General features: G+C 39.8%; 1 protein-coding gene across 7 annotated transcripts in view; it reads right to left on the bottom strand.

The window, feature by feature from the left end:
- The window catches only part of l1cama (L1 cell adhesion molecule, paralog a), a 57,258-nt gene that overhangs the window by 7,194 nt on the left and 29,554 nt on the right, over positions 1 to 20,510 (bottom strand). For 6 of the 7 annotated variants that reach the window (XM_054780566.1, XM_054780562.1, XM_054780568.1 and 3 more), the window contains 17 exons: positions 18,137 to 18,151; positions 13,347 to 13,449; positions 12,800 to 13,002; positions 10,582 to 10,704; positions 9,907 to 10,077; positions 9,011 to 9,125; positions 7,077 to 7,261; positions 6,849 to 6,980; positions 6,620 to 6,766; positions 6,287 to 6,398; positions 3,210 to 3,370; positions 1,326 to 1,485; positions 1,064 to 1,188; positions 852 to 953; positions 522 to 725; positions 377 to 447; positions 65 to 290 (listed from right to left, as the gene is read on the bottom strand). In XM_054780566.1, coding sequence (XP_054636541.1) covers positions 65 to 290; positions 377 to 447; positions 522 to 725; positions 852 to 953; positions 1,064 to 1,188; positions 1,326 to 1,485; positions 3,210 to 3,370; positions 6,287 to 6,398; positions 6,620 to 6,766; positions 6,849 to 6,980; positions 7,077 to 7,261; positions 9,011 to 9,125; positions 9,907 to 10,077; positions 10,582 to 10,704; positions 12,800 to 13,002; positions 13,347 to 13,449; positions 18,137 to 18,151 — 2,355 coding nt within the window. The remainder of the gene's footprint in view (positions 1 to 64; positions 291 to 376; positions 448 to 521; positions 726 to 851; positions 954 to 1,063; positions 1,189 to 1,325; positions 1,486 to 3,209; positions 3,371 to 6,286; positions 6,399 to 6,619; positions 6,767 to 6,848; positions 6,981 to 7,076; positions 7,262 to 9,010; positions 9,126 to 9,906; positions 10,078 to 10,581; positions 10,705 to 12,799; positions 13,003 to 13,346; positions 13,450 to 18,136; positions 18,152 to 20,510) is intronic. The other variant, XM_054780569.1, reaches the window with a different exon arrangement.

The raw sequence follows: 20,510 nt of genomic DNA, 5'->3' as shown, positions 1-20,510 counted from the left end.
AATGATAAAAATTAAGTACTAATGTTACTGGTAAAACAAGGTTGTGCGGATAAAAAAATCTTACTATTCTCTCCTGAGTAGCCAATAACAGGGTCCGGCTCAGGCCCCTCCCCCTTTTCATTAATCGCCTGTACTTTGATCTCAAATGCAGAGAAGTTGCCGATTTCACTGACAACAAATGGTGGCGCTGTTGTGTAGTTAGTGCGCCAGGTGGGTCCACTGCCCACCACTCGCCTCCACAGGATGCGGTACTTGAAGTCAGGCCCGTTGAAGCTCCGTTTATCCATTTCCTGTTGTAAGAGGAATAATAACCAATGAGGCATGAAAACCTTTGGAAAACAATTGATGCTGCTTCATGTAATTGAACATCTGCTACCTCCCAGGTGATGACAAGTGTATCTGGGTCAATGGACTCACTCCTGACATCTTCAGGGTTATTGTCTGGTGCTGTGATCATAAAATGTGAGGTTAAAAGCGTGGCATAAAAATGTGAGGTTATAAATGCTGCAAGTAGCTCTGACCTTCAGCAGCTGTGCTGTAGATTTCAGACACCTTGCTGGGAGCGCTCTTACCCACTTCGTTGATGGCAATAACACGGAAACGATAAGACATGTAGGGCCACAGAGAGAGACTGGCACGCTCTGTGTTCCCTGGTACTCGGCTCAACTCTTCCCAACCCTTCTCGTTTGATTTTGAAACTTGATCCTCAAACTCAATTACATACTCTGCAGAGATACAGTACATATGGTAAAGGATGTGTAGACATTTATGGAGCCATACAGAAACGTCCTTGAACTGTCATCTATTGATGAGGAAATGTGTGTGTGTGTGTGTGTGTCTCAATACTCAACCTATCACTGGGCTATTGTGTTCATCTCCAGGAGTCCAGCTGAGTGTGACTGTACGTTGTTTAGGTTGTGTCAGTTGCAGAAGGACAGGAGGGTCCGGATAATCTGTAGGTGATACAATGTGTCATTAAAACAATTTTGTATTACGTATCAATCAATCTAATTGAAATTGATCATTTTCCTTCACGTGAGTGTTTTTTCAGCAGCCATCTCACCATATAGAGTGAGTGTGCCAGTTGCTTCGGCCATGTCCAGATTAGTGATGACCTGACACGTGTAGTTTCCTTCATCTTCAGGTTCTGCATTAGCAATAATTAAGTCTGGTCCTTCGAATGTATACCTATCAAAGGAACGTCATGCATCTTAATGCTTATTTACTTTGGCTGTGTTCATATGTGTAACACAGATATTAGTGTTAGTTTCCTTGGTAAAACAAAAATATGTGAAATAATGAGTGATTGGTGTGTGAAATCTCACTTTTCATCACTTTCAGATGCAAACAGCTTGTGGTCGTTCTTTCTCCACTGAATGAGTGGAGAGGCGAGCTTGGGGTCCACTAAGGAAAGACAAGTGAAGATAGCCGTCTGTCCAGGCTGCACCTTCAGAGCCTGAGGAGGCGACAGGATCACTGTCCTGTCTGTAAGAGAAAGCAAAGTAACATAAAGCACTGAAGCATGTACCTTGTATATGACACATTCACCGAACCTGCTGACTAAAAAGCTGACAAGGAAATCAAAATTTTAAGTTGAGATGCACTCAAAACTTGCTTATTTTTTGTAGTGTTCAATCACCGCCACATCATAAAAAACATGTAAAAAGATAACTGTAGCATGTTAAATTCATGATAAATAGTAGCAAATAAGACCTTACACTCCTGAAATATACAGTCACGGAAAAAATTTTTTAGACCACCCTTTTTTCTTCAGTTTCTTGTTTATCTTAATGCCTGATACAGTTAAAGGTCCTTTGTGTGGACAAATATAACAATGACAACACAAATAGCTCATAACAGTAACATTTTTTGGCAGTACAATGCTATAGCTATTCATGTAAGAACTTAAGTGTTTTTGGTTATTATCAAGAAAACCATGGAAGTTGCTAGATATCAGCTCTTAAATTCAACTCTTATGAGCTATATTTGTTATCATTATTATATTTGTCCACACAAATGTACCTTTAGTTGTACCAGGCATTAAAATGGATCAATAAACTGAAGAAACAAGGGTGGTCTCATCATTTTTTCCCTGACTATATGTCAGTGATAACAATCGTGATGATGTGATGATTTTACAGGATAAAATTACAGTTAATATCAGAGCTACTCAATAACTCGTGATATTCCTGTCAGGTTTTGGTGTCCTTTTTTTAGGTCACTATCCAGGATTAAATCATCAATCAAGAAAAGACCAAACATTATATAACATTAGGGCTGTCAAAGTTAACGCGGAAATTGCCTTTAAAAGCATTCTTTTTTTTTTATGCGCAGCATTTGGGCCCAAATATGCGGCGAAAGAAAAAGGGGAAAACTACAGTATAGTAGTATATCTGTCCAGTGTGGAGAAAGTCAGATGGTGCGTTCAAGGACCGTTGAACAAAGTGTTACAAGTCACCGCTCGCATTAAAATCATTAGATTTTTTTTAAGTGTTTTTTTAATCATCGTGTCTGAACATTTCCCGTGGCCCGCTGGTTGAGGACCGCGACCTTACAGCATGATTGGGGATATAATGTGCTCTTTTCACATTTGAAAATACTGTAAAAATGCCACTTTTATAGAATTGACTTCTTTATTTTATAATGTAAGATTAATGTCTACATCAACAAATGTAACCGTTGAATCGCCTCGAATCGTATCATTTGTACACTGATCGAATTGTATCAAATTGTTCTGTTTTTAAAATATATCATTTTTTAATCCTATCTTAAGTCGTGTATCTAGATTCTTATCGAATCGTTTACCACAAATAGATTTACATCCATATTTATTATAGATAAATCGAGATTATGAGTTAACTATGGAAACGTGATTAATCACGATTAAATATTTCAATCAATTGACAGCCCTATCTAAGATGCCTTTTATCATCACAATACCTCAATAATGTAACAATTATCCATCCATTCATTTTCTATGCCACTTATCCTCACTAGGGTCGTGGGCGTATGCTGGAGCCTATCCCAGCTGACTTCAGGCAAGAGGTGAGGTACACTCTGGACTGGTCGCCAGTCATGTAACAATTGCAACCATGGAATTTCCATTTCACCTACGACTAACAATTTCAAAATATATATAGACTAGAAGATCCTCGTAAAGATCTCTGCAGGTTCGATGAACATGTCATATAAGTGTGTCTTTCACTTACTGAGCACTTCCAGCTCCGCACTAATGGACAAGTTGGTGTTCTGTACAGAGCAAGCGTAGAAGCCCTCGTCGTCATGTGTGATATTGGAGATCTCCAGCCCTCCAGTGGTGAGAGGGTTAATTCTGGAATCCGCCAGAAGGGTGGAAGCACTGCCACCGTTCCTGAAAACACAACACAGCCACACACAGATACAGTATTAGAATTACTGCAAAAATGACCCACTTGTCATGTTCTGCTTGTGCACTTCCTGTTTTATGTTGTGGTATTGCCCTCTGTGCTGTAGTTAACTTTATTTCATGCTGCAGAAGCTGTTGTTTGTCGGCAGAGCAGTGTTGCCAACTTGGTGACTTTGAGTTGCCTCTTTGTATTGCCTCTTGGCGACATATATTCTCAAAAGCGACTAGTGACAAATGTAGCTACTTTCTCTGGCGTCGTTGGAGAGTTTTCTGGTATTTGGGGACTTAAAAGTGAAAGCACGTATTGATCCGCAGTTTGTGTTTTCACTGGGAAGCAGAGGGTGCTGCTGAGATGTCCGCCCCACCCCAAAGCAGTCAGAAGTAGTCAGCTCCAATGGCACAAGGAGAGCATAGTGGAGCTCCACACATCCATGAATCACACATGCGCGAGGTGCAATGCCGCCAGGGTGGATCTCGCCCTCTTTTACAGAGCAAGATCTAAAACGTAAACGTAAAACGTTTCTTAATCTTCATTAAATTAGCCAACACACGGTGAAGCTTTTAGCAACCCTGCTGCTGACACAATGTCCTTGTGTCCATGTGGTTTCGAAAACACCGGAGTTGTTTCTTAATCTTCATTAAATGACTACCCATTCAGACTCGCTCACGTATCTGTCAGCGTGTCAGAACGTGTGATGGAAGAATATTGTGTGATAAGTCAAACAACTAGTCCTAACTACAAGGTGGAGGCGGGAGGCGAGTCCAGATGTAATTATTACGCTGTCTGGACTGAGAGGCGCTGCTGCCCGAGATAAAATATTTAAAATTATTTAATTATTTTATGCAGTAATGGCCAATTTTAAATAAAAAAACCCTAAGAATCAAGTTTATTTGTAGTTAACATAAATAAGTCGACCAGTCCATGGTGTACCCCGCCTGTCACCCAAAGTCAGCTGGGATAGGCTCCAGCATGTCCCCGCGACCCTAAAGAGGAGAAGCGGCATAGAAAATGGATGGATGGATGGATGGATAATTAAGGTGGGGTTTTTTTTGTCTCTCCTCCAAAGTTATGCTTTTTTCCTACAGCATCTCTTACAGCACCGACTTCTCAGACAGCCGACAGCCTTACTTTTTTACTGAGGCAGTAGTTGGCAACAGTGTGGCGGAGCAGGGACGCACACCTGCCTGCCATTTGTAATTAGACAGGCTTAATAGCGCATCTTCCGTGTGGTCAGATGCTAGATCAGGAATCATCAACATGGTGCCCGTGAGCACCTGCTTTTCATTCAGGTTTTCAGTTAATAATGTGAGAACACAGGAAAGAAATACTTTCTGAAATAGAAAATGTGAGTTGTTGATACCAGTATTTTGTTAATGTTCTGGTGAAACAAGCATATTCTGTTGGGGTTGAAATACGCTATGAAAATAAATGTTACCAAATTGAGTAGCTGTTGGCTTCATTTTGTAAAAGTATCTCTCACAAGAAAAAACGTTGGAGACCACTGCACTAGATCTTTCCATTCTTTCTTCTATTCTCCATGCATGATTCTTTTTGTGGAATATTTTGTGCTCCACACCTGGACTGTCACTCGTGTGTGGGTTAGTGGTTTGTTTCTGGCCTTCTGCCTAGCTCTTTTGTTTGCACTTTTTGTTTGCCCTGCTCTTTGCTACTTTTGTCCTTCAGGCTATGATCACACTGCAGGCTATGATGCCCAATTCTGATTTTTTGTTAAAATCAGATTTTTTTATGTGATTGTTCACATTACCAAAAAAATGTGATTTGCCAATGTGAACGCAAAGCCTTCGGGAAGTGACGTGCATACGCAAAATCACGACGTCACACCCATTGTTGTGTGTTTACAGAAGTAAACACTGCTGCAGTGTGTGCTCTCCTTGTGGCAATTTCAAGGATTTTGTGCAATGGAAGTCAATATTTCAATAATATTACAGTCAATATTACAAATGATTCCGTGTAGGAGATTAAGAAAAAAAGAGGGCAAGATCTTGCTGCAACGTCTGTTCTGAGGAGCATGTGGGTGGTGCTTTGGTACCAAAAGTGTGTGGCTAGATGTCCACTACTGGTAAACAGCAAATTCCCACTCCTTTGGGACAACGGGAATGGACCACATGCCACACCGTGACGAGCTGAACTGAAGTGTATTGCTAAGTGGAAACAAGTAAAGGTTCACAAGATCATCCGTACTTCTAAGCACTCAGGATGATCAGGCAGACTTTTTATGAGACATTGCATTTGTTAGGTTTTCCATCATGCCACATAAGCAGCAGGTCAAGTCAGAAACAATTGTATCCCATATAAATTGTGTCTAATTGGGTGAGTAAAGCGGGGGGGATGTAGAGCTATAATCTATCTCAGTCTCTGGCACCCGCCAAATAAAGGCAGAGAGAGAAGATTAAGGTACCACTTTGAAACAGCAACTTCTCTGTGGGCTGTTACGCTGATTCAGCAACAATAAAGTTCAGAAACAAACGTTTTGCGAGCAAGAGGGCAAATAAAACATTTTTTTGTGACTGAAGAAATCGGCAGTTTTACTGCTATTGATTGTCCAACCTAAATGTCTTTTTAATAGAACAAGTTGGATTGGATGAGCGCCATGCCAACAATCACATTACATATGCAACAGCATTTGACCACTAATATACGCTACAAAGTCACGGCATTATTTGGGGGGGTAGGGGGTGGGGGCACAGTTACAGTAATGATGATTAGCTAAAGGCAGAGTATAATTTCATGGTAAGCCAATCAGTGCCAGAGTTCAGGTAGGTAACTAATTACATTTAAGAATGAGTAACGCTGTTTCTAATTCAATTACTTTTTGTGGAAAGTAACTAGTATCTATAACTAATTACTTTTTTTTAAGTAATTTGCCCAACACTGCTTACCATATGACTTTTGGTTTAGGAGATCCAAAGCTTTCACACTCAAGCAAAACCTTCTGGCCCTCGGTAACCGTGTAGGTGTTGCCATCCTTAGTAAGGATCTGGGGAGGCAGCTCTGAAACAACAAACCAAAATTTTGATTTTGAAGGTTTGAATGTTTAAAGGTTAAACACGGACATATACTAAATGGACTAAAATAACAGGAACACCACTTAATAATTTAACTAATCAATTAAGTATTACGCTAGACTGATATGTTATCACAGAAAGCTTCATACACATTTTGGACAATTGTATCCTCCTAACTTTGGGGACCATTATACTGAAACAACTCACCAATAACATAAATGTTGGTGTTGATGAGGATGGTTCCGTGCTTATTGGAGGCCTGGCACTGGTAGATCGCAGTGTCTCCAAAATTGACATCTTTCAGGACGAGAGAACCGCTGGTTGTTACGGTGCGTCTGGGGTCTTTGTCAGTCGCTGGTCAAAAAACAAACAAACAAGCACAGTAGGTAAATACTGGGGTGTATGTGTAAATGTGAGTATTGGCTCATGTACTGACATGAGAGGGGGATCCCGTTGATCGTCCAGGTGATGGTTGGAGAAGGGATGCCTTCTGCCTGGCAGTCTAGTCTGACATTCTCACCTGGAGCATATAATTGACTGACTGGCTCTTTGGTCCAGTACGGAGCAGCTATCGACCAAAAACATGTACACGTCTCATGAAATTCCAAATTTTCATTTTAAAACATGATTACGTTATAATGGTATAGGTTTGTGTTTTCCATACCTTCCACATTCACTGTGTAAGTGTGTGTGGTCTTCCCTTGGGAATTCTCAGCTATACACTGATACTCCCCTGCATCGCTCTCAGAGATATTGGTGAAGCGCAGACGGCGGTCAAACATCTCTTTGTCGGTGCGGGATTCCGACAGCTCCCCGTCCTTCCTAACCCACAATACTTTGGGAGTTGGACTGAGGAGACGAGAGGAGGAACAGAAACGTGGAGGGATGATTAAACACGAGAGGATGTTGACATTAAAATGATGCAAGAAGCAAAGTTTGCAAAGGACAGCCAAGGCAGAGAGAATTAAATGAGTGCTTACAGATGTCAAGCAGGAAAGGATGATTAAAAGGTGTGTTCAGAGGTTTGTAATTGACACACGCAAATACAGTGGTGTGAAAAAGAGTTTGCCTCCTACCTGATTTCTTTTTTTTTGTGCATGTTTTTCACTTGTTTCAGATCTTCAAACAAATTGAAATACTAGTAAATGACAACACAACCGAACACAAAAAAGATCCAAACCTACATGGCCCTCTCTGAAAAAGTGATTGCCCCCTAAACCCAATAACCGGTTGGACCACCCTTAGCAGCAACAACTGCAATCAAGCGTTTGCAATAACTTACGGCGCTGTGGAGGAATTTTGGCCCACTCATTTTTACAGACTTGTTGTAATTCAGCTACATTGGAGGGTTTTCGAGCATGAACCACCTTTTTAAGGTGATGCCACAGCATCTCAATAGGATTCAGGTCAGGACTTTGACTATGCTACTCCTAGGTGGACTTGCTGGTGTGTTTTGGATCATTGTCCTGCTGCACAACCCAAGTTTGTTTGAGCTTGCGGTCACGAACAGATGGCCAAATATTCTCCTTCAGGATTTTTGGTAGACAGCAGAATTGATGGTTCCAAACAGTCACAGACCATCACACTACCACCACCATATTTTACTGTTGGTATGATGTTCTTTTTCTGAAATGCAGCGTTACTTTTACATCAGATGTAATGGGACACACACCTTCCAAAGAGTTCAACTTTTGCCTCGTCAGACCACAGAGCATTTTCCCAAAAGGTTGGTGATCATGAAGATGGAGCTTTAATGTTCTTTCTGTTCAACAGTGGGTTTTGTTCTGGAACTCTGCCATCTAGGCCGTTTTTGCCCAGTGTCTTTTTGACACTGCTAGCACATTTACCTACTGGTGACGCAGGATCAGGAGCAACTGGGGGTTCAGTATCTTGCCCAAGGAGACTTCGACACAATCACAAGAGGACGGAGGATCGAACCTACAACCTTCAGGTTGGAAAACAACCACTCTACCACCTAAGCCATGCCGCTCGTCATGAACACCGACTGACCTTAACTGAGGCCTGCAGTTCTTTGGATGTTGTTGTCGGGTCTTTTGTGACCTCTTGAATGAGTTGTCGCTGCACTCTTGGGGTAATTTTGGTTGGCCGACCACTCCTGGGAAGGTTCACCACTGGTCCGGGTTTTTTCCATTTGTGAATAATAGCTCTCACTGTAGTTCGCTGGAGTCCCAAAGCTTTAGAAATGGCTTTGTACCCTTTTCCAGACTGACAGATCTCAATTAATCTCAGTTAAGTTATGTTTTAACAGGGAGCAATCACTTTTGCACACAGGGCCATGTAGGTTTGGAGTTTTTTTCTCCATTAATAATAAAAAATTTAATTTAAAAACTGCATTTTGTGTTCAGTTGTTTTGCCCATTGACTAATGTGTACATACTTGTGTATCTTGCTTGCTGCTGTAACAGATGAATTTCCCTGCTGTGGGATTAATAAAGTACTACTACTACTACTACTACTAATATTTGAATTTGTTTGATGATCTGAAACATTTCAGTGTAAAACATGCAAAAAAATAAGAAATCAGGAATGGGGCAAACACTTTTTTCACACCACTGTATATGCACACTTAGACACTCACTAGCCTTGGATGATGCACTCGAGCTCTATGGTCTGGCCCCTGAGTGCATGGTAAGTGCTGTGGCTTCCAGTAGGTCTCATCATGTGGGGCCTCCTGTTCCGCAGCACTGAGTTGGCTGAACAGAAACATTCAACCACAACATATACTAGTACAAGTGTAACTTTGCCACACACCTTAGAAACCCTCAACCTCCACATATCCACAGGTCTTGGCTTTAACATGTACGGGTCTCTCTGACCTCTGCTTGTGTCACAGATGTTAGCAGCCATAGCTCAGCGTGAGCTGCATCTCATTACCAAAGGGCTAAAGAAGCAATAGCCCCACTTCATGCTGCCTTGTCTAGGTTACAGTCACTGCTTTGGTCCACTTAACATGTCATCCGACAAGGGGCTGACTTCAGCTTCTTTAGTTTTCCACCAATACAGTACCATTTTTTATTTTATGTGAAAGTGTTAGAATAAAATTATTTCGGTATACCTTGTACACAAAACATTTTAATGTCATACAGTTTACAACTACAAATGCAGCCACGGAGATGCTATTGATCGCTCTCAGAATTTTCTGAACTCCTGTTTCTGAGCCAGTGTCGTACTGAGCAGAATAATGCTGCCCAGAGGGTTTTCAGCTAGGATTTAGCTGAATTCCTGTAGCTGATGTCATGGTGTTCTTTTTTAGACCACAAAGTAGTTGAGAGTGAATCAACAGCATCACGGCTGGTTGCAGCACCCATTTTTTAAACTGTTTCAAGACCTAATTAATCAATTTCACAAAACTGACCAGAATGACCAGAATATTTAATTAATGTATTATTATGCCCTTCCCTAGTTGCAAGCTGATTCATTTACGTAAATTAGTAAATAAGAACAATGATTTTCTTGATTGATCGTGAAACTTACAGGGGTTGACGGTCAGAGTGACTGGCTCTTTTGCCAGGATGGTGCGAGTGGCAAGATATTGGACATTGCAGGTATAGTCATCTCTGCTGTCCTCCTTTTTTAGGTGGGCAAAATATAAGTTACCATCCTTGCCCGCCACCACACGCTCACTCAGCTGGATGTGACGGAGCTCTGTAGGGAGAAATGTGATCTATTGTCAGAATGCCATAGTACTGTATTTAAATGAAGGCTAACATAGATATGATTGAGTTGAACACATACAAAGTAGAAGTAGTAGGACGATGCTTGAAAAGAAAACCACCAAAAACAGAAACTAAACAATAATTATTTGCTTATTAAGTGAGCTAAAATTACTGGATGATATGCAATTGTCATGTACAAAGTACATCTATCTGTACAAGCAGTGAAACATTGTTCTTCTAAAATATCAGAAGAAATTCTCAGTTCTCTACCATTGCACACTACAGTCAAAATAATTAACATATTGTTACATGAATACAGCAATGTTATCTTTGATATAGATCGTGTACAGTATTGGAAGTGTTAGGTGTACCTAATGAAGTGTCCTGGGATTGTCAATTGACCATAAAGAAATGGGAGGTTCTTTGAAAGTGAAACCGTCGAAGCGTCAGGAAAGATGAAATGGATGCAGAAATGGAAGGATAATATACTTACTCCAGTCCATCCAGTGAATGATGGGCTCCATTGAGCTCTGTGGGGGATTACATTCCAGAACAATGCTGCTTCCTTCCTCAGATTTCACATTCACTTTTTTCTCTTTCTGCAGAGTTGGTGGGACTAAAGAAGGGTAGGAAAGAGAAATACACATTTGTAACCACAGCAAAAATCACAGCCTTAACAGGTGTACACAACAACTTGTAAACACGTGTGCTGTATTTATATTATGTAGGCATCACCAGAGAAACAAATCATCATTCATCATACAAAAAGAAGGGAGGGAGGCCACACGAGCTCATCTTTTGTCTTGCGAAAGTGGAACAAAGTGATTTGTGAGTTCTGTGTGCGACATTTGCTTCCTGCCTCCCCTGATCATTGTGCATAACCCCACGGGAGAGACTCAAGAGGGCTCCGCATGACATCAACTCATGAGCGTTTCTGGGGAAACGGTTGTCAGGGAAACTGTGAGCGAAGGAGGTCACCCCGGAGAGACCCACAGTCACACAGGTGGAGGGATATACAAAGGTGCTCTTTGCATTACATTTGTCCAGGGGCCTGCATGTGTGTGTGTGGATGGTTATCGTGTTCTTGCATGTAATTATATTCTTGGTGGTGATACACTATTGTCCCACTGTGAGCCTTCATTTACTAACAAATGAGCTCTTTAGAAACTACACAGGCTCCACACACAGTTGTGATACTGCATGTAAACCGAAAATTAGCTTGACACTAATTTGGATGTTGAGCTATCACGAGAAAGATGAAACATTCCTACTGTGTTCAAACAACAGATTTCTGAAGCTTAGAACTATTTTATAAAGTGTTCTGCACTGAAAGCTGGCTGACTGAAATGAACACACCCTTAAAATTCAATTGTCTGAACTTGTTGGTAGCTACTTTGAGCCTAGGTCACTACCCGTCTTACGGGCTCCTACAGTCGGTCTAAGTGCAAAAAACGCAAGAAACGCATGCAGGACAGATTTTCAAGCCATAAACTGGACGCAGACGAGATGCAGAGATTCTTTGTCATGTCAAACAAACTCTACAGGCACTTATATTTTTTCCGGGTTGCAAGACAAACCTTCGCACTTCATACGTCTTCGTGCCTCGTCCGTACAGCCAATGTGTGTCTTTCGAACATTTAGGTGGCAAAATGTCAATTTCCTCGTACATTGCACTTGCAGACTCTGTATGTGTGTCGTTTTCATCTGTGCTATGTCTCTATTGTAACTCATATAATATTTATACATACAATCCAGATCAAAATCTTAAGACCAGTTGAAAAATTGCTAGAATTTGCATTTAGCACATTTGGATCTTAATGATGTTTTAAGTAGAGCTACAATATGCAAAAACAAGAAGGGGAAGTGAAACAAAAAGCATTTTGAAAAAGTAATTTATTGAAAACAACAATTAAATTGAAATAGGCTGTTTATCAGCTGATCAAAAGTTTAAGACCACAGGCTGTTAAAGCTAAAATGTGCTCAAAATTGTCATTTTCTGTCAGGCATTCACGCTGTCATGCCCTCCTGATGGCTAAAGCTAAGAAGCTTTCTCTTTTAGAACGTGGTCAAATTGTCGAGCTGCATAAGCGAGGCCTCTCGCAGCGTGCCATTGCTGACATGCTGGAGAGGTCTTTTAAAAAGCATCATTAAGGAAAAGAACCCACAATATATTACAAATGAATTAAGTATGGTTATTCACCATATATGTTCATTAATAGAAAAAAATTAAAAAATATCACGGCACGTGACGTTGCAGAAGCCCTGTCGTTAAAAATTGCAAGTGGAAGAAGTGATGTTGGTCTCACACATGTGCAGAACTGATCGTGTTTTCCATTGTGCTGTTGGAACACACAACGTACAGATCGTGTGCCGTTCTTGCAACCTTCATACGAAGCCCGTACGGAACGCAAGGTCAGTGCTTTTATTGCAAGTTTGACGGACATTGGTCTTACAACTTTGTGCGTTGGCTATATGAATGTAGCGACAGTCGCACGTCCAAGCAGCCTCAGATTTCGTGCGTGGCACCCACGTTTGACTTATAGGTTGTATGTTGGGTGCATGATCTTACTCCATCATAGTCACCACAACTATCTCCACAAATAAAAAAAGGCAGCAATTTGGGGAGCGCCACAAATTTCACGGCCCAAAAAAATCATACATTCGGTTGTGACGTAGGCTTTAAAATGACTCAATCTTGGGTGTGTTCTCACCATCAGTGTTGAGTATGGCTTCACTGGAGACGGCCGTCCCAAGCTCGTTGGATGCGTAACACACGTATTTGCCCTGGTACTGCTTCATGGCGTCCATTGTGTTACTGAGCGTGTAGAACACGAATGAGCCTGAGCGCTCAGTCACCTTCAGCTCTGGGTCGGTGCCTGGATCAAACTCTTCTCCATCCTTCGTCCATCGGAAACTTAAACAGAACATTAAATAATTAGTCGCACAAGGATATTTGCTTTTAACTAGATGTCCTTATGTGACTGAATTTCAGGACAGAAATCAATTTAATCCCTGATGGGGCTCATGAGTTTATGAAGTCTAACTGTGATATTCATCCTCTCCTTGGCAAACACCACAGTATTCCACTTTACGGCAAAGACATTTAGCTAAGATTGCTTAATGACATTCATCCTTCCTCTATGACAGAGAGCTGCTTTCCTCTAAAATCAACAAGCAGACTGAAGGTCACATTGCTTAGCCGGAATTGCTTCTAGACCCATACTGTGTGCGTGTGTGTGTGTGTGTTTGGAGACGAACATGGGAGGAGGGTTGCCAGAGGCTTCGCAGGTCATGACGAGGTCTTCAACGCTGAAGACTGTTACAGACTCCGGCTGCGTGGTGATGACTGGAGGCCTCTTGACTACAAGGAGCAAAAACACGCATCATTGTAATGTAGACATGCACATAATGGTGAACATGGTGGAACCTCAAAGGGGGGCAAAGAAATCGGTATTGGACCACTTTTTGGGAATAAAGTCATGCAAAACATTGAGGCTCCAACCACCATCATGTATAAAGTCACTAGAAACCTCAGCATGCAAGACTTCATTCAGCTCAGTAAGCATCAGAGGATTTATTCTGGACAGATATTTTGATTTTTCTATGTAATTTTCTGCAATATTTACTTTTAAAAAATAGGCTGCCATCATGGATGATGTCAGCAAACCTCATTATATCTCGGTTTAGTTAGCACCAGAGCATTAATCTGACACATTTCATTTATGTGGAGTGATTTATGGTTTTCAAGTTATTGTTTTATTTTTTGTGACTTTGAGAATGTTAAAAGGTGAGATACAGTACAGGCTCATCTGCCAAGAGTAGGCACTTTTTATTAATAAGGGATGTTTACTTATGATTACACTTGCATGACAGCCGAGAATGTTAAAATGTTACTTAAAACATTGCATGTACAGATTGAAAAGGTTTTATGATGGCTACAGTATGACCATGGAATTAAGTAATTACTATGACCATTATTTCCTCTTGGAAAATCTGTTACAGGGTAAACAAATCGAATGGTTGCATTAACCATTTAACATTAGATGTCCCTCTTTCCAACAAAGGGTGCACACTGATTATTAATTTTCTTGTTAACACTTCATAAAGACTTAATCAACTGCAATAAGTCATTAGATAAGAACATATAGTGAGCCTACACTGAGCTGTACCCCATTACCTATAGTTACAAATGTTGGTAATTAATACGTACTATTTTTTAAATTTAACATCAGGGCTTTTGACATTTTAGGCAGCAGCTCATGGTTACTACAGAATTTGAGATTTTTACAGAATAGATAAAGGAAAATGTGGTAGAAGCCTGAAGTAGTTAGCCAATTTACTACAAATAAGCAAACCCAAAGAAATACAAAATATACTGCAGTATTTGATCTATTCTACATGTGACTGCATTAACCGGTGGTGTGACGCATATTGCCCGAGTGCAATGCAAGCACGCCTAAGGCTAGAATGAACGGAGACACCAATCATTTTTAGGTTAACAGTTGCCGATAACTATATTCAGTCAATAATACAAGAAAAGCGTCCCCAGAGAAGGAGTTGAAATGTAGGCTGGAGGAGAGGAGTGAGGGGAAGTGACAGCAGGATGAGAAAATTGGTTGAGATGAGAGGAAACTGATGGAGCATAATGCAGGGATATGAAGGAGGGATTTCAGGGGACCATCAGGGAAGGAGGCTTCACCACTGTCTGAAATAAATAGTAAAAACACATTTGTAAAACATGCAGATTTACAAGCAACATTATCTGTTCACAAGCTTTGTGGCATTTGTCTCTTCTAAAACAGATATTACATAGATAAAAAATTAAATGCTCAGTTTTGATTGACATTGTCAGAGGGGTGTTCATTTAATTGTGGTTATAGCGTGCAGTGCAAGTATATGCTGGTGTACAATTGCAGTATATCAGACTGAGAGGTGTTTCTAATATATTGGTTACGCAGTTTAGCATGACAGGGGCAAATTTTACAAAACATGATAATGTAAAGTAGTTCTACACCACTGCAAATAACAATCACTACAATAAACATAATGTTATAGGGGAAGTAACCATATATTGTTATTATTATAATTATTTTATACATTTTGTATATAAATGTTTTTTTTAATTAGGGCTGTCAAAAATAGCGTGTTAAAAGTGGTAACTAATTAATTTAATTAATTACATTACATTTTTTGGCATAATTAACGAATACGCATCATGGCTAGCCACGCCTCTCTGTTATGACAACAGACGGCGACACAGTGTAGCTCTCCGCAGAGTCACACAGAGTCTGATGCTCTTTTACAACTTTATTCTGACGTGAACACATCAACAGTAGTGCAATTCCAACACTATCCAGTATATGTATCTCCAACACGCAAAAACGTTTCTAGTCCGTTCAGCCTCGGAATGACACTTCCTCAATGTCACTAGATGCATTCAGGGCCACTCCAAATCTCACAAGAACATGTTTATTATGCGCATATGTGTGGTCTAAATAAACAGAAAGTCAAAGGAAAACAATAAGTGGATATTCTTGAACACAATCCCTCATTGTTCATAACAACACGGTGAAAGTGCGATTCAAATGTTCTGCTACTATTAAAGAAGCTAGTGTTAGGTAAATAGACTTTCAGACGTGTGCTATCTTTTAGCTTGATTTTAATTTTCAGTTAATGCTGTTAATGCTGTTAATACATACAAATATATCATAATACTGTCCTATCTTTTTTCTTTCTTTCAATAAAATACAGTAAGCATGAGCATCTTTCAGACAAATGCTTGCAAATGGTGATCAATAGTCATTAATTAATTTGAAAACTGTAATTAATCTGGTCAAACTTTTTAATCATTTTACAGCCCTTTTTTAATTTAAAAACACTCAACAAAAATAAATAACAATAAATAACAAAAATATAAACCCAACACTTTTGTTTTTGCTCCCATTTTTCATGAGCTTTTTTTCTATGTACACAAAAGGCTCATATCATATCATTCACAAATCTGTCTAAATCTGTGTTAGTGTGCATTCATCTTTCATGGTTTATAATGTATCTACCTCACAGGTGTGGTATAATCAAGATGCTGATGAGACAGCATGATTATTGCACAGGTGTCCCTTAGGTTGCCCAGAATATAAGGCCACTCCAAGATGTGCAGTTTAACTATATTCGGGGTGGTCGGGAGGGGTCCGAAAACATGTCAGTATCTGCTGTGACCACCATTTGCCTAAAATACAGTATGCACAGATCCAGGGCATCCCAAACATGCTCAGTGGGTGACATGTAGGGTGAGGATGCCAAGCAAGTACTGGGATGTTTTCAGCTTCCAGGATTGTGTACAGATCCTTGCAACATGAGGCCGTGCGTTGTCATGCTGCAAAATGAGGTGATTCTTGTAGATGAATTACACAACAATCGGTCTAAGGCTCTCGCCACAGTATCTTTGTGCATTCAAAATGCCATCAATACAGTCAAATGCACCTGTGTTGCGGAAGGAGTGGCCGATGGTAGCAGCGAGGCTATGGTATGGGCAGGCGCATGTGTTATGGAAAACAAACACAGGTGCATTTTATTGATGGCATTTTGAAGATAGTAAGCACGTGTGGGATGCTCTGGATCATTGTATATGTTATTTGATGCAAATGGTGGTCACAGCAGACACTGACTAGTTGTCGTACCCCTCCGAAATACCCCCAATACAGTTAAACTTCACATTTTGCAGTAGCCTTTTGCAATAATCATGCTGTCTCATCAGCATGTGGATATGCCACGCCTGTGAGGTGGATAGATTATGAATCATGAATGATGAATGCTCACTAACAGATTTAAGATTTGTGAATAATATTTGCGAGAGATATGCCTTTTGGGTACATAGAAAACATTTTATATTTTAGAGTTCAGCTCATAAAAAATGGGAGCAAAAACAAAAGTGTTGCATTTATATTTATTTTTTTGTTGAGTGTATTAACTCAATTAGTTATTTGAATAATGTTGTAAATATTGCAATATAATAACATATTATACATACACTTAATATCATATACATCTAGTCAAAGAAAAATATATTATATTATTATATGGGAATCTAATTATTATAGATACAATATTTAATATTTCAATTTTGTTTATTAAACATTTATACACATACATTTATAAAATTTTTTTTTTTACTCAAATGTCTTGTAAAGTACATTATCTGAATCATTTCTAATAATTCTGAGGGATTTTCAGTGAGTGCCCTAGATTAGTTAATTTCCTCTGACAATACTGGCAATAATATATTTGTAATGGCACAGTTTTATATTGGATCCCATTAGACTGTGCATGTGTACCTAATGAAGTGCCCAGTGGACGTAGATAATTGAGGTCACATCTTGAATGGGCATTAATATGACTATATTGCAAAAAAAAACAGGCTTAAATCAGGTAAGCGACAAAAGTATACAGTAGAGAGAATCAAGAAGGATGGTGGTGTGGATGAGGGAGCTGAGTAGAATGATGATGCTGGTGATGATGCAGCAACCAACAGAGGAGGCAGACAATAAGCAGACGGTCCAACAGAGAGTTAGGTGGAGAGACAGCAAGGGAATGCAATGAAAGGTAATAAGCCTCTTTCCTCTTCCTGATCAAATTAAAGTTCAGGTTGGGGGCTGTGCTGCATTACAGGCAGAAGATGAGGAAAGATGAGAGCGTAGTGCTTTGGCTACACTTTTATTTCCCCAAATGCTGCTGATGTGACAGCACACTGTCTCACAATGATCTCACAATCGTCCCAGCCTCTGAGGCTACAAAGCACACACAGAAAAGCACTACTGAACAACCTACAACCAGCAATCTACTGCATGCACAATGAAACAGATGCTTAAGCACACACAAGCACAACACTGCAAATGCTGGATTCATTAAAGTGCAGCACAGTGTAAACAATTTTTTTTTTATGTGCAAGGGATAAGAAATAAGTCCTGCGGCAGCATAGTGAAAGTGTTTACAACAAGCTTTGCCAGCACCTGCATTACCAAAGATTGCACAGTAAAGTTAAAAGCACTTACGGTCACTTATGTGGTCTTATGTGGTCCACAGTGGAGGCCAGAGAGTACGCATGAGGGAAACAATGTTTTAGTTAAAGTACACCAGAGACACTTATATAGATGTACAGTGTTCCCTCGCTCTATCGTGGTTCACCTTTCGCGGATTCTCTGTTTTGCTGATTTTTTTTAGTGCTTCTTTTTTTTATTATTACAGCATATAATCACAGTTACAAGCTCCTGGCTCTTTAAGAAGAACTGAATTGTGGGACGTTGAGTGTCTATCTCTTCCCACTCTCATCTGTCTGCACCGCCCATTGTTTTCTGCGTCCTGATTGGCTGTAGACCATTGTCAATCATTCTCCTTCATGCTGCCCTGCCATGTTTCCTGTGTCATCGCTAACTTGCTTGCTTGTTAGCTTGTAAATGAAACTTGTAAATGAAACGGTTCTTCTGCAGCAATATGTTTTAACAAGGATACAAAAATGCTACAGTAAAGCGGAACGGCGCCAGGACAAAAACGCACAGTCACAGCAGTGAAATATGTGTGAGTGACTTAATTACTTGTGTTGATCATTAAAATTCAAACAAAGGTTTGACCTTTTTTGAGAGTGTTTACACAAGAGAGAAATGTAAGAAATTGTTATTGCCTGTCTGAGAAAAGAGTATAAAGTGTATGGAGAGGTGTTTTACAGCCTTAAGACGTATATAATAATTGTAAAACAAAAAAAAAAAAAAGAAGAAGTTGGCTACCTATCCCCGCAATAAACTAGGGAACACTGTACAGACAGACAGACAGACAGACAGATAGAAACTCCTGATCAAAATTTTAGTAGTAGTAGTAGTAATAGTAGTTGAGCTTCAAAAAGCAAAAAGAAGAAATGGGAGTGAGACAAAAAAAAAAATATTTAAATTAATATTTATTGACCACAGCCTTTAAAAGCCTTGCAACCTTGATGGTCCTGATGGCTTCCAACGTATAATGGCATGACAAGGAAATCCTACCTGAGATGTTTTCCACACGCCACGGTGGAGGGGCACCATCATGATGCTTTTTCATTCAATAGAACAATAGAGCTTCAGGTTGTTCAGGGGCATCAAACAGTAGCTGGCTATGTGGAGATGTTGCAGGGGGCATTACTCAAGACTGAAGGCCCTGTGTGGTAATGACTGGCTTTTTCAACAGGACAACGCTGCAGTTCACAATGCGCACCTGACAAAATGCTTTTTTCAAATGGAATAACCTCATTCTTTTGGATCCTTCTTTTCTTCTGCTCTAAATCCAATTGAGCACATTTGAGGATGAATGATAAGTGAATTTTACAAAAACGGACATTATTTCCAGACAGTGGATGCCCTCCGTGAATCCTCACCACCTTTAACAACATTCCCACTCGTCTCCTGGAAACACTGGCATCAAGCATGCCCAAACCAATTTTTGAGGTGATTAACAAGAATGGAGCAGCTACTCATTACTGAGTTCTCTTTTGAACATTTTATTTCTATTTTACCATTACCATTACCATTTTAGGGGCGTTTAGGATTTTTTGGGGCTATGGTCTGAACGTTTTTATCAGCTGATGAACAGCCTATTTCAGTTTAATGGTTGGTTGGAATAAATTGCTTACTCATTTTTTTTTGTCTCAATTCCATTTGTTGTTTTTGTATTTTGAAGCTCTACTTAGAACCTCCTTAAAAACCAAAAGTGCAAAATGTAAATTCTTGCTATTTTTCAACTGGTCTCAAAATTTTGATCAGGATGGATAAACAGACAGACAGACAGACAGATAGATAGATAGCTAGATAGCATTAGTATGAGCATAAGCACCAGCATTAACATTACAAATTATGTTAAATTGAGTTTCATTCAATTTAGGGTTTAGAGAGGTTTAGTTACAGTACTTGACATTGTTATTTACATTGTTGTTTCAATTGTAATTAATTGTTTATTTGTTATAGTGTAGTGTAAGAGGCTGTCACATTAACTTTAGCCTTCCATAATTTTGCTGTTTTTGTGCGTGATTTCTGATTGAATTCTATTACCAATGTGGATAAATAATAGATTTCATCATTCTAGCATTGTTAAAATAACAGATAATGACACACAAGTCTTTCTCATTATGTTGTACATAGCTACAACCGAGAATACAACAGATATTGGAACAACAATTATGATACATTGAAGATAGCATCATTGTCTTCCGTAATGGCGCACAGCTGACAACCCGCACCACTTTGACACATCTCCTGTATTGATCCTTACCATTGGTCATCTCATTGACATGTCACCAGTTCACTAATTGAAAGGCAGGGGACACCTTGACCTTTTACATCTTTGACCTGCTCTTTTTTTTTCCTTCCTCCTCATACCTCCAGATAATCATCCACCCTTCTGCGT

The sequence above is a fragment of the Dunckerocampus dactyliophorus genome, chromosome 1 (genome assembly GCF_027744805.1).
Source record: "Dunckerocampus dactyliophorus isolate RoL2022-P2 chromosome 1, RoL_Ddac_1.1, whole genome shotgun sequence".
In the NCBI taxonomy this organism is placed as follows: domain Eukaryota; kingdom Metazoa; phylum Chordata; class Actinopteri; order Syngnathiformes; family Syngnathidae; genus Dunckerocampus; species Dunckerocampus dactyliophorus.
This window is presented reverse-complemented; position numbering and strand designations above follow the sequence as displayed.